The sequence below is a fragment of the Aedes albopictus genome, unplaced genomic scaffold, assembly GCF_035046485.1.
Source record: "Aedes albopictus strain Foshan unplaced genomic scaffold, AalbF5 HiC_scaffold_168, whole genome shotgun sequence".
Classification (NCBI taxonomy): domain Eukaryota; kingdom Metazoa; phylum Arthropoda; class Insecta; order Diptera; family Culicidae; genus Aedes; species Aedes albopictus.
Genome location: NW_026916945.1, coordinates 11,016 through 24,943, shown reverse-complemented (window position 1 = coordinate 24,943; position 13,928 = coordinate 11,016). Strand labels below are relative to the sequence as shown.

At 40.7% G+C, this 13,928-nt stretch overlaps 1 protein-coding gene across 4 annotated transcripts; it reads left to right on the top strand.

The window, feature by feature from the left end:
- The first annotated feature begins 6,391 nt into the window (after positions 1 to 6,391).
- Positions 6,392 to 13,620, top strand: LOC109424268 (protein artichoke). 4 transcript variants are annotated; one of them, XM_019699354.3, is made up of 8 exons: positions 6,392 to 6,526; positions 6,775 to 7,157; positions 7,215 to 7,303; positions 7,361 to 7,465; positions 7,616 to 7,801; positions 7,954 to 8,253; positions 8,675 to 9,979; positions 11,717 to 13,620. In XM_019699354.3, exons 2-8 carry the CDS (start codon positions 6,788 to 6,790, stop codon positions 12,692 to 12,694), a joined length of 3,333 nt encoding a protein of 1,110 aa, XP_019554899.3. In that variant the 5' UTR covers positions 6,392 to 6,526; positions 6,775 to 6,787; the 3' UTR covers positions 12,695 to 13,620. The 4 variants fall into 4 exon arrangements, with proteins under 4 accessions (XP_019554899.3, XP_062699338.1, XP_062699339.1 ...); XM_062843354.1 differs by lacking the exon at positions 7,361 to 7,465; XM_062843355.1 differs by lacking the exons at positions 7,361 to 7,465; positions 7,616 to 7,801.
- Positions 13,621 to 13,928: the final 308 nt, after the last annotated feature.

Genomic DNA, 13,928 nt, shown 5'->3' with positions numbered 1-13,928 from the left:
ATTGAAAAATTATTCACTCCCATTGGAAATAAAAAATAAAATGGTTTTTAGCCATTTTTCTTATACGATACATTCCATCTTCTTCTTCTTTCTTCTTCTTTATGGCTCGACGTCCTCACTGGGACTTGGCCTGCCTCGCTTCAACTTAGTGTTCTTTGAGCACTTCCACAGTTATTAATTGAAGGGCTTTCTTTGCCTGCCATTGCATGAATTTGTATATTGTGAGGCAAGTACAATGATACACTATGCCCAGGGAGTCGAGAAAGTTTTCCCGACCGGAACGGGAATCGAACCCGCCGTCTCCGGATTGGCGATCCATAGCCTTAACCACTAGGCTAACTGGAGACCCCACGATACATTCCATATAATCTCCAAATAAACGGCCGCGGGGCAAGATGGGTCACCTTCAATTTTGAACGTATTTTTGGAGCATTCAAAAGTTATTTATTTTTTATTACAAGACTATCTTATAAATAACTTCAATCAAGCGGAATGAACGCTCAACATTATAACATAAAATTATTAGTCGGGGCCCGTGGCGTAGTTGGTCATACGTTCGCTTCATATGCGGATGGTCATGGGTTTGATTCCCAGCCCCGGCACTTGCAATTTCTCGTCAATTACTCTTCCCCCGAGAGCGGCTGACACTGACCCTCTTCTAAGCCCCGTGGCTCAAACGGACCCGGATACCTGGATATCGGCGAACTGCTACTCATAATGGACTCCCAATCGGACTGGAAAGGAAGAACGGCCATCCATCATCCTTGTGCTCAACATTCTACCATGTATAGAGTATAAAAATGAAAGTTCTCCAGTTCGATAAAGTAGAATAGAATATACATCTAGGCGCTGTACACAATTTATATGCAGCTGTCAAATGAAATCGCTCACGTAGTGCCCTAGTGGACAATAGAGCTGTAAATTAGGTTGAGTGATTAAGAATTTAAAAAAACATAAAATTATGATAATTTTTTAGTGAAAACATCGATTTTAAAGTCGCCTTAGGACCACTCAAATCGTAAAGTTTTTTTATATTCCAAATAAATTTATAAAATGTTTACTAGTAGCTCTTGTTTACTCAGTATAGATATAGAGCATATATGAATGCAAAACAAATCTTATATTTTGACGTTTTACGTTGAGAAAATATGAATTACTTAAAAGGTGACCCATCTTGCCCCGCACTTTTTTCACGGCGCAAAATCGATCACTTTTTAAAACTGCTTGTTTAACATCATATTTTGTATTTAATAAACTTTTTATCGACTTTTAGCATAGCTAACTAGTGTATTAAAGAGTAGCGAACGAATACAAACCAATACGATTTGCATTTACAAAGTTATGGTGATCCATCCTTAGGTGACCCATCTTGCCCCGCCCCACCCTATGTATATACTCACCACTGATTGTAGCAACTTGCTGTATGGTGGCACTAGTATCGTCAACGCTGAAACCATTTGAGTTCTGACACATCTTTCGAGATAAAATTTGTTCTAGAATCTAGATGTCTGTTCTCTGTGGCAATAACATGCATATGGGAAACTGTGTGTTAGCTAGGTGAACTTCAAATACACTTTCAAACTTTTGTTACCGTAGCAGTATCGCACATCTAATGAATATTCGAATGAATGTTTCAAGCTACCAAGTACTCGTTAAACCCGATTTCGTCATCAAAAAGTTCTATACATATTCAAATGTATGCATAAAATTATAATTTTCGGAAACAATCACACTTTTAGTATGGAAATTGCATACTTTCAGGTTATTGGGAGTTATTAAACTATAAAATTAAATAATTAAAAATTTAAGAAAGTTGTAAAAATTTTGCACAGCTTTTCCCATTTTGGGGTGGTAAATTCAGGTGGAAAACAAACAATTTATCAAATTTGATCGAATAGCCGAAAAAAGGCTTCTGCAAAAGTAGCAACCCACGTTCGAAATGACCAATAGGGTTTTTTAACCCATTCCCGGCACCACAGGGTAACAAAATTTTGCATTACCTAAATTCCAGGGCTGTTACACGTAGCGCGGTTTTTGCGTTTCGCGCGTTTTTGCTAATTTCGGCGCGGATTTTGCGGAAATCGTTTTCAAATGCACTTACATTAAATATTTGGACATGAGGCTCAACACAATCAGTAAAAAATAATGAACATTTTCAAATTAGAGTTCTCCCCATAATTCTTTTTTGGACTTTCTTGGTGATACTGAAAGCTGTTTTCATGGAAATTATAAAAAAAAAGCTTACCGGAAATTTTGAAGAAACATTTGGATGAGTTTTGAAGTCACATTTAATAGAATCTCGTAAAAACAGTCATTGGTTTTGTAGACTGTATGTATCGTGAGAAACCAATCAGATTGGTTTTCTGACACAGTATGTCGTGAAAATTCAGATATTCCTAAAAAAAGATACAGGTAAGACGTCCTGAAGATTTTTATGATTGCATTCTTAGAAAATTCCACGTAAAAAAGCTCGAAAAAACTCTAGTGATTTTTTTTACATGCAGGACTTGTTTCATTCATTATGGTTGAGTCTAACGGAGTTCACGAGATTCCTGAATCAGTTATTTGTAAAGTTTATGTGGAATCGATTTTTTTTTTTTTTTGTTAAAATTCAGATAGAATTATCCTTAAAATACGTAGACTTCGGTTGTAAAATTTCTCTTTGATTTCCAGTTGGAGCACTCGTTTTGAGGGGAGTTGCGGATACAGTTATTAAAAGGTTTCTTGGTAGATTTTGTTGTGGATTTTTTTGCAGAATACTTGAAGTAATTGTTGAAGCTTTCGAAATCTTAACTTGCTAAAATTTCACTGAATTTCCAGACTATTATTTTTCAAGTGCTTCCTTTTTATAAATATCTCGATCAGAATTAAAGTTTATTGGTGATTTAATCAGTGAATTCCACTAGTATTTGTATCTTCATAAAATAAATTTCTGTAGAATATCTCTCAATTCTCTCGAACGATCTTTTGGTATTAACTACAGATTTTATTTCAGGATTTCCACCATAACGTTGGTTATAAATTGTTTCAAAAGATTCGCCAAGAATGCTCCTTTTTCGAAAACCTTGAGATCAGGAAAACCTATTCTCGTAAAATAGCAGACACACTGATTGATAAACAAACAAAGAACTATCGATTCAAAACTTTTTATTCCAATAAAACAAAACTAGCTGATGTATAAGTTGTCATCTAAAGTCATAGATCAATAACAGTTAAACATTAATTTTTCATTAGAAATGCTCTTCATCTGGAATACAACAAAAGTCTGGCTTTTTATGAGCTTCAGTCATCAAAACCATATGTTTTTGTACTGGTACGGATTTGATGACCTCGGCGCCACAGAGGTCCAATTTTGAGAAAATCTGGCAGAAATTCAATTTTTGAACATGTCTTATATGGGATACAATATATTGAGCATTCATCCATAATACCAGGAGCACTAACTGGCATTTAAAAAAATTGGAAATATTTATTTTGTATCTTGTTACAGCACTGAATAGCTGCTGATGGAAAAAGTGCTGAATTTTTGATAAAGAACACAAACAAGTTCAACCACTACAAAAGTCTGTTGATATAAGTAATGCAATTGCTTCCAAAAGTTTATTTGTAAGTTCTTGTGTATATCAGACATCTGTGAACTTCCAGCAAAATCAAATGAGAAATCACTTCGGCACCCATCTTTGTGCTGACGAAGTGCACTCGCCTGCGTGTGATAATTGTTTTGAGTACTTCAAAATATTCTGAAACTCATAGTTGACTAACGACAATTGATTTTTAGTGTAACTCAGGGAATATGGATGAATAATATTACTAAGTGTAGCTTTAAAAAAACACAGTCATCAGTATAGAAATGTAGCTTTCATTTAAAGGGTAGTTATACAGATTTTGGACAAGTATTTTGAAATGCTTCGAATGACTGGTTGATGTTACAGTTTATAGCGAAAACAGGTACTGTAACAGCTGCAGATTCATTTATTTATTTGGTAAAACCCATGTTCTCCATATGAGAACTAAAACCGAGGATCCGGAAAGTAACAAGACTGGGGCTTAATAACTCGTTAATACAGATTTAAAAAAAAAAGCGGAGCCCGCTGTACTCTACATGGTCTTGTGCATTCAGGATGACTTTGGAACACACACTTAGCAATTACAAGGTTACTATTCAGCATTCTTCCGCAATCTTCCGGCCTTGGTAACCTTATGGCGGATGATAAACGAGCTCGTGGTTCATCCTTAGCTGCTTCATACCTTTCTCATGTACATCGCTGTAGATCGTCCTTAGCCCTCGTCGCGCGAATACTCCAGGAGCTTGCAAGAGCTCTTCGAGCATGGTCCATGTCTCATGGACTTATTGAAACCAGACTAAAGATCTAAGTCCATTTTGCTGCAATATTACCATCCTTACCAGCTGCCTTACTGGGTTCATTCCTGTCATAAGCCGTACTGACGTGATCATTTCATCCGCTGCTTTGATCGTCCATACTTACATTCCCTTCACCATTCAGGTGTTCATCGAAATACTGCTTCCACCTTTCAATCACATCTATTTGATCCATTAGAATGCCTTCTTCCTTTCGACCTGCACATCTCGGCTCACGATACTATGGCTTCGCAAGAAATGTTGAGCTTGTGATAGAACTTCCGTGTTTCTTGAAAATGACATAGCAGTTCCATTTATCCACATTGCACTTCCAAGCGTTATAATTCTTCGTGGGATAAGTAGTCATGCTTCTTCCGATTACGCTTTACGTTCTGCCGTGTTCCATGCTGCAGCATGGGCAACCGCGCTGAGTACTTCTCCTTTAACATCTCTGTTCATTCCTTGTCGAACCAAACAATTCGTCAACTATTTTCCATGCTATATAACGTTAGTCTTAATGTGTCCATGAGTTCTAATTGAAACACATAACGAATTAACGTGTTGTAAAACATTGTCTTGATGCATCATTGCCCAATTAGCAACTAAAGCCAGATCATGCAGTTCACTTATAATACAGTTCCCTGGAATTAATTAGTCTAAAAATTTTCCATCAATTCTCTCAAACCACCTCTCACGCGAAAACAAAGAGTAAATCCCGAAAACCACATTGAATCGTTGTGAAATAGAGCATGTGCCGATTGTCTCCGTCGTCAGAAAGCCGCGACGATGTGTCGATGAACGAGAAGTTATCTATACGGTAGCCACAATGACACCGCTAGATCAGCTATCGGTCAGTACGTGAGATTTGATGAGCTAGATTTGCTGGTGCGGCTAAGATTTGCAGCCGGGTTTGTTGGCTTGTTAGCTTTCGCGTCCTTTCTAGCTGCTGTGGGTGGAACAAAGAGTTTAAGAGCTAGCTATCATCGATTTTGCCCATCGTTGGCCTCTAATATGACAGGGCTGTGATGATGCCGACTGAATGCTACGTGATAGTATCGATAATAATCGTTGCGGTTTACTTGCGCCGGTCAAATCACTCGAATGTCGATGCGGGTGGCTTAGTTCTTTGAGTACAGAGAAAGATGTTTTAAGATTTAGATGTATTGTTGGCTATTTGTTGCTATGCTATATAAAATAAAAATAATAAAGTTGAACTTGGGCGTCAAATAGGCTATTCATTGATAAAAACAAGTTCATAAAAACAAAATCATTGAGATTTTTGGTAGGGTATCGCGCTACTTGGGCGGTGGTTTTCTTCGTCTGTTATTTTCGTCTGTTTTCCACTGTAACTTGGTCAATTTTGAACCGATTGACTTGAAATTTTGTACACGGGTAGATACTATACCTATCTCACCGCATTCCAAGAATTGTGTTAATTGGTTCAAGATTGACTGAGTTATAGTGGAAAACAGACGAATATAGAAGCCACCGCCCAAGTAGCGCGATTCCCTAACAGTAAATCACTTTCAAGGAATTTTTCAACCCAACGACCCTGTTTTGTTGGTATAATACGCAAAGCATTTCCGATGAATGAAACGTAATTCATGCGTGTATGCGTATGTCTTATCACCTTCAACACAACACCATGAAAATAACATTTTATCTTATCAGAAGTAGTTTCTTGGTAGTATGGGAAGTATCATAAAATATCACATCTAGCTCATCAAGCGATAAGCGTATCTAAGGAAGGGCCTAGATTCGCTTTCGGAAATCTGTACAAAAAAATCGGCGAGGAGAGATTCGGTATTGTGGAACTAGTGACATGAATTTTCCTCATTTTCTGGGACGAATTGGCGATTTTTTTAAGAACATTTTCTGTTCTGCGCAACACAAAACTTGAGAATGAAAGCTGATTTCTAAAAGACAAAAAACACGGAAATCCCAACACAAATGTGCCCCTTTCGAAAACCCTATGCATGCCTATGCACCCTAACACCATTATTGCAGACGTATCACCATGCATTATTATACGAAAACTTGAATTAGGCAAATAGTAGTCCTACATTGCCATCGAGACGGAGACTTGCAAATGTTGAACCAACTGTGACGACGAAGATTTCAACTCGAGTTTGATTAGATTCCATAGACTTCCGGAAGGCGTCGTCGGTGAGTGTTCAGTGATCAAGAATATTTATGGTCATTTGCCAATTGGTATTCCGAAAACGTCATTAATGGGTAATAAAAGTTCGATCGCAAAAGTATTTTGTAATGTTCACTTTGTCCATTCACTATGGTGCTTGATTTATGGGGTCGTGGGTTGGACTATCTCAGCTATTTGGCGCCGCACACCGCAAATCCCATCACGCAGTTGGTCGTATACTTTATAAACTTGTTTTTCTTCGTTTTTTTTTCAGACTGTCCAAAGCGATGAGCTACCAGTGCATACTGGTGCTCACGCTGTCGCTTTTAGCGGCGAGCGTGAGTTTAGCGAATCCTGCCGCCACCGATAAGGCCGCTGCCAGTAGCAGCGCCCTACCAAAGGCCCAGGATCCGCTGTTCAACAAGATGCTGGCGGAAAAGCCGAGCATTCCGATGGCCCAGGATCCACGTTTCAACAAGATGTACCCCGAAGTTGACTCCAAGGAGAATGACATCGAAGATGAAGCCAAGGATGCCCTTCTACCAAAAAAGCCGGCTGTCGACCTGAATCCAAAGTATGCCCAACATGCGGCCATACTAAAGAAACTGGATAAGGTTGAACAGCAGAAGCAGCCGAAGGCGGAATCCACGACAGTTGGTACGCACAAGAAAAATAGATGTCTGTAAGACCTCAGATAAATACCAATATTTTCAGGAATTGTGCCTATTGAAAACGCCGAGGAGAAGGACAGTTTCGACGATGAAGATAGCTATGAAGATGAAGAACTGCTCACCGACGATGTGGTAAGTTTTTCTAGCATAAGTATGAATACGTGCACTTCATAACACTGATATTTGAAGGACGAAGAAATTGTTCTACCTCAGATTGAAGATCTCTCAGATCTTCCCCCAGCTCGTCCTTATGAGGTTGAAACCGAGGTAGATGATATTGAAACAACTGAAGTTGTAAGTTTAGTATTCCCTATTAGATCGATGTTGATCCATATGTATTGTGTCCCTTCATTCTTCGATGTGTCTTCTTCATCTTGCACGAAAGCTTGTCAGTTTGTTCATGTCCAAATTCTCACGGATTGAAATACCTTGTACCGCCCTTAGAAAAAGGTGACCATTCCCCAAAAACCTGCTGAGAGTTCTACTTCTACTACAAAGACCCCGGTTGCAACCAGTTCAGCTGCTCCCGATGATGAGTATTACAATGACGATGATGAAGATAGCAGTGAAGAGCTAGAAAATGAAAAGATCGATCCTCTTGCAATTAAAAAACTTCTAGCTCAGCATGCTGTAAGTGAGCCAAAGCATCCCATCCATCAACTACCTACACTGACACAGTCACACATCTTGTTTCGCGCAACTCCACTTAACAGAACTTTTAGACCACTGACTTCCTCATGACCTAATATCTCGTAAACGATAACCCTTCTTTTACCAAACAGAAGTCCACCGAAGCTGCTCCCAAAGCATCTTCCACCAGTGCTACCCCAACCACCAGTAAACCCAAGTCGTCTCCTTCGCCGAAGTCTTCCACGGCCAAGCCTGCTGCAGGTGATAACGAAATCCTGGATGAAATCGATGAGGACGACGAGGATTACATGTACAAGGACGAGTACGACGACGAAGATACCGCCGATGATAAGATCGACATCGACGCTGTTAACAAGCTTCTTAGCCAGAAGAAGCAGAAGCAAAAGGAAGCAGCCTCTGCCAATGGCAAGAAAACTGACAGCAAGAATGCTGTAAGTCGTGTTCTGCGTGTGTTTGGTCTACGTGGGACAATGGTTGGGTTATGGATCTTGTTCGCTAACTCGTGGTGTCTGACTTACTAATGATCGCTTTACCTACTGTCGCAAATTTCCTCAAAGCTTACAATTAAATAGAGTATATGTACTGTACACGCTCAGAAAACCGTTCTGATAAACGTGAACAAACAAACGCAAATATGAGAACAAGCAAATATACACCGTGAACTGGAACTAGTTCCAGCTGTCAATATGGGCGTTCTAGAAAACGTGAAATGTAGTTCACGGTGTACATTTCTTATTGTTGTTATCGTTGCTATGCATAGTTCCCGTTGCCGTGATTATCAGTTCACGTATATCGGAACGGATTTTTTTGCGTGTAGCTACACAAATACTAATCACTAACTTACCGTTTCAGAACCAAAACTATGCAGAATACTACGACGAAGAAGATGAGGATGATGACGATGATTACAACCTAGAAGAGCAGGTGCACTTGTGCCCAAGAGATTGCATTTGCGAGCGCAACATGCATGCCTACCTGGTCGCAACCTGCAGCCGTTTGGATCTAGACACGCAAAAGTTCTCGACATCGATCACGGACCTGCAGGTTCTGGATGTTGGTCCGAAATACCCGATCGTATTGAGTTCGGAGTTCTTCAAGCAAATCGGCCTTTCTCACGTAGTCTCGATCAAGATCAGCAACTGCACGATCGAATACATTAGCCCATCCGCGTTCGCAGGCCTTGACGATCTGTACTCGGTCAATCTAACCAACTCCGGTATCGACATGCTCCACCCAGATACCTTTGCGAACAACACCAAGCTGCGTCTGCTGACCCTTTCCGGTAACGACCTTAGCGCAATGCAAAGTGTGAACTATAACACTCCCTACACGGAGTACATGCTGAAGGCACCTTCTATCGAAGAGCTCGATATCTCCAAGTGTAACCTTCAGGATCTCCAGCCAACGGCCTTTAATGAACTGAAGAACATTATCTACATCAATTTGGCAGAAAACAAGTTGCGCACTCTCCCAGAAGGCATTTTCGACAAGGTAGAAACTATCGAAGAACTTGACCTATCTATGAACAGCATCTCTGAGTTGCCCAAAAACATCTTCAATAAGACATCGCTGGCAATCCTTCATCTGAAGTACAACCTAATTAGTAGCAATCTGGACTTTGTTACAGCCGATCTGCAAAAGCTTGACCTAAGCTACTGCCAGATCCGCAACGTCAACGGTCAAATGTTTAAGGGCATGGAAGGTCTCACTAATCTGATCCTGAAGGGCAATCGCATCAAGAAGATCAACCAAATTGCTTTCACTTCGCTGAAGAGCCTCCGCCAGATCGATCTGTCCCAAAACAATCTGGAACAAATCTCGTCCCTCACCTTCATCGGCAACAAGGACCTAGATATCATCAAACTGAACGACAATCCTCGTCTGAAGCAGCTGCCGGCCGAAGGATTCCAAAGCTCGTACGGAACGTTCAATGCGTATTTCCTGGATGTGTCCAACTGTGACATCTCGGAACTGGCAGACAATACCTTCAAGACGATGCCACAGCTAACTCGACTGAACTTGGCCTGGAACAACCTGCAAACCGTTGGACCGGCCGTACTGAGCCCGCTGGATAAACTGATGGAGCTGGACCTGAGCAACAATCTGATTACCGAGCTGAGCGACGAGACCTTCCTGCAGAACAGGAACTTGAACAAGGTAAGTGTTGGGACACTTCATTCTATGTTATAACCTTCGAGTTCCTATTCATCAGAGCAACTTTAAAGCAGTGCAGGTATGGTACACAAAGTAGCGTTACGATCCATTCAAAAGATTTAAAGTTTTCATACAAAATGCGTTACAAGGGGGAGGGAGGGAGTCTGAAATGAGCAACTTTAGCATTCAGTAATTTGTGTACCATGCCGTAAGAGACTAACAATGACTCTTGCTGGAACTTCCGAGCGAAGTTTTAAGTTCAGTGTGTGCCTCTTAAGTAGCCAGAAAGTTCTGTTCAAGGATATATCTGTACTTTACGAGATAATGTCCGAAAGTTTGGATGCGTCATAACATCTTATGTGCCTTCTTTCATTGGACTTTGTGGCGTATCTGTAAGGTCGGACGTTATGCCCTGGAAAATGCGCCATTAAGTCCTGGGACATTATGGCCTCGGATGATATGATACTGCGCCAATACCTTGAAGGCATCTCTGGCTAACGTAATACTCTACTTGCGACTTGCTTTGTTCCATCTACCCGCATGCACTTTGTTTTGGGCGCATTCACCACTAGACCGACCACTAATGTGCAGAAATTAAGGTGTCATGATGCATCACCAAGCTCTCATACGAATCATTGACTTTTCGCTTCTCAATGATTGTTTGCCTCGCGTTTTTGAAGTGATAAAAAACTGTCAATTCTACAGCCACGCAGCAGAAAAAGTATCATCGCAATCACTGCGAGTGAGCAAATATGATGATACTTTTTCCTACGACTATTCGCTTTAGTGGCCGAGAATTATCACTTTGAAATTTTGAGCCACATACCCACATGGCTGCCGATGTTGATGATGCCGTAAAAAGCCTTAATGTTCATTCAATAAATACGCAAATCAGACACAGACCGGCTCGTCCCATTACATATTCCATCATTCAGGGATGTTGAAAAGTAGGCATGAGAGCCTGTCACTTGTTGTAAACTCCAGCGATATTTGAAACTGGACAATGCACCGAAACACTTTCACAGCTTTGTGCACCGGCCACCGTGGTTATGATGATCCGTCTGGTAAACTTTCCGAAAAGCCGTCTTCGTCTCTAATTTTCCATAGCTCTATGCGATCGATACTGCCATATGTCGCCTTGAAGTTGACAATTCACTGTGTGGTGAAGATCTGATCCGTTTTTTACCGGTCCTCGAAGAATCCGGCATGATATTTTTAGATTTAGGTGACAGACGACGAAAGATGATCAGAAATAGCACTTTGTAGGCGGAATGTAGAATGCAAATTGCCGATTTCATTCACTTTTCTGGTGTTTGTTCGACCCTTACTATTAAGTTTACACCAGGTGGACAATTTTAAAAGTTCAGCTGTGATAACATTATTACCAGATACGTAAATATTTTTGAGGTAATGAATGATATCCTTAACTTCCGTTAGCGTGAGTTGATTCATGGGCTGGATCATAAGATCCGGGGCCAAAATTTCCCGATCCTTAAGACGCGTTTTTATGAGAAAAACGTCGAAAAGCTTAGAGGCGTCATATAATCCTATGTGCTATTATTTCTAGGACATTATGATGTGCCGTTGATTTATTCCCGTCCTCTGCGGCTCTAATGTAGTCGTTTACTTCATGTCCGGTATCTTCCGTACTTTTGTTGCTCCAAAAGTCTCTCTTCTTTATCCCATTGCAACGGCACTCATATCTTGATATCTCAATCTAATGTTTCTTCGTATTTTCAGCTCAACCTCTCCGGAAACCAGATTTCACGTCTATCAGCCAAACTGTTCCTGCCGTTGCAATATCTGAACCACCTGGATGTTAGTGACTGCGACTTGCGCACTGTCTGGGAGACGTCCGACGAAAAAGCCAAGAATGCCAAGGTTCTTCCCAACCTGAAGCTGCTGAATGCTTCGTTCAACGAAATCTCCACCGTGTACGTTTCCGATCTGGAATCGTTGACCAGCCTGCGTGTCCTGGACATCAAGAACAACTCGCTCAAGTGTGACTCGTCGTTCAAATCCCTGATCAAGTGGCTCGGAGTCAAGAAGGTATCGCTGGGAGATGCCAGCAAGGAACAACGAACTCACGCCGAGCTGAACGCCTACATCACGGACAATTCGGCACCTCTGCTTGAATGGAGCCAATTTGCTCAGGAGATCTGCCAAACTGGCAAGAACAACGCGGATTCACCCTTGGTCATCAAGGACACTGAGCTGAATGAAGACGACGATGATGTTGAAGAAGATGAAAGTGAAGACGATGATGATTACTCTGATGAGCAGAACATTGAAAAGAACGATGATGTAGTAGACAGTCGAGACAATGCAAACGAGCTGTACGACGAAGATGACCTCGATGATGATGAGGAAGACGAAATCATCGAAGTCGCCAACGGAGTGCAGACTATCGGACAAACCATCTTGACCGGTACTGGAAAGGATGATCCTTTGGAAGAGGAAGTTGTCATTCTGGACAGAAACACCATGCTGCAGATCAGTGCTCTTTGGATGCCAATCCTCCTTATCGCTCTGGGCGTTGTAGTGATTTGCATGGCCATCAGCAAGATCTTGGCCTTTATGATGAGGAAACGAGGTGAACGCTATCGACAGGCGCTCTTGGCTTCCAAGAACTCGATCGTCTACCAGAAACTAACTGAGGACATCGTGGCGCCCAAAACACCCAAGGTGCATCGATATGCTCCAATCCAGCAAGTCTAATTGAAAGATTTCGCCCTCCTTCGTAGTGAAACTTAACATCCAACAGCACTTAAGCTTCCAAGCGGTAACTCCCCTGGGTGGGACTGCCTTCTTCCAAAAGCTGCTAGAAAAGATTTCCAGTCCTTCCAAACTACAACAGTCATCTACTTACGATTTTTTGTAACAAATTATACTAGTAGTAAGGTATCAAAGTACTTATAGCGAGAAGAAAAGTGAGAAACGTAAGCAGCAGAAATTGTATTTATTAAGTTTTTTTTCTTTTCTTTACATTTCATTTAACATGGAACTGTAGACTTTTAACAGCCACAATTTCAGAAACACAGAAATTTTTCGGCGAATGATTAGAAAAATTCTCAAAAAAAACTGTGTGTATACTTTTGTTGAACATTCCGTTATATACCGATTAACAGAGAATATTTTCCCTGGCCAACTTTCCCTAGTTTCGTCCTGACCTTCGCTCCTCCTTTCGTTCCGAACCACACATACACACATCTACAACGATAGGCATTGCACCACCACGACTACACAAACCCAGATAAACACCGATAACATCGTCGGTATGCAGAGCAAACACGAGGTAAACGATTATAGTGATAGTTACATAGGCAAAAATTCATACTTCCACCATGTGCCATTAGAAACTACAATTCAGCGCCAAACACCAAACACATGTTGAACAATACAAACCTTACAGCTTTTGAGATGGTGTGCGTGACTGAAAAAAGGTATCGAAAACAAAACTAGCAGTCTAAAATGGCTAAAGTAAACGAAACGTATTGGTGAGAACCCTGCATTGGACAGTCTTGTCTGGAAACAAAAACTTCTGTGTATTATTTTTTCTCTTTAAATTATTGTGGAACCATTTTACAAACTGATAACAATTTGTCGTTTGTTTTGATAAAATAAATCGGTTTTATCAAACTCAATGCATGTGTTTTGTTTGTCGAAAAAAAGAACTCGAAAGAAATCCAAAATGAGTTTCTTCGGTTAGTTGGTTGAGTTGCTTAAGTTCATTTATACATATAAAGAAATCCCAAGATAATTTGTTTTCTCCCACTGATCAAATGCCTTCGTATTTTACTGCTTACATTATTGTCAGTCAACGACTTTTTCTAAGCAAGGGTTGTGGGAAAATCCACTCAACTGACATCTAGCATAGAGTGATGGGCTGAAACCACTTCCAACTCCAACGAAGGAGGCAGGACTACTTCACGACCCTCCTATAAATCAAGTT

What these genes read in the sequence shown, in the direction of transcription:
- LOC109424268 (XM_019699354.3), top strand. Translation starts at nt 6,788, where the DNA reads ATGAGCTACCAGTGCATACTGGTGCTCACGCTGTCGCTTTTAGCGGCG. An exon ending in AACTTCTAGCTCAGCATGCT is followed by an intron (nt 7,802 to 7,953) that starts GTAAGTGAGCCA and finishes TTTACCAAACAG; the next exon opens with AAGTCCACCGAAGCTGCTCC. An exon ending in AAACTGACAGCAAGAATGCT is followed by an intron (nt 8,254 to 8,674) that starts GTAAGTCGTGTT and finishes TTACCGTTTCAG; the next exon opens with AACCAAAACTATGCAGAATA.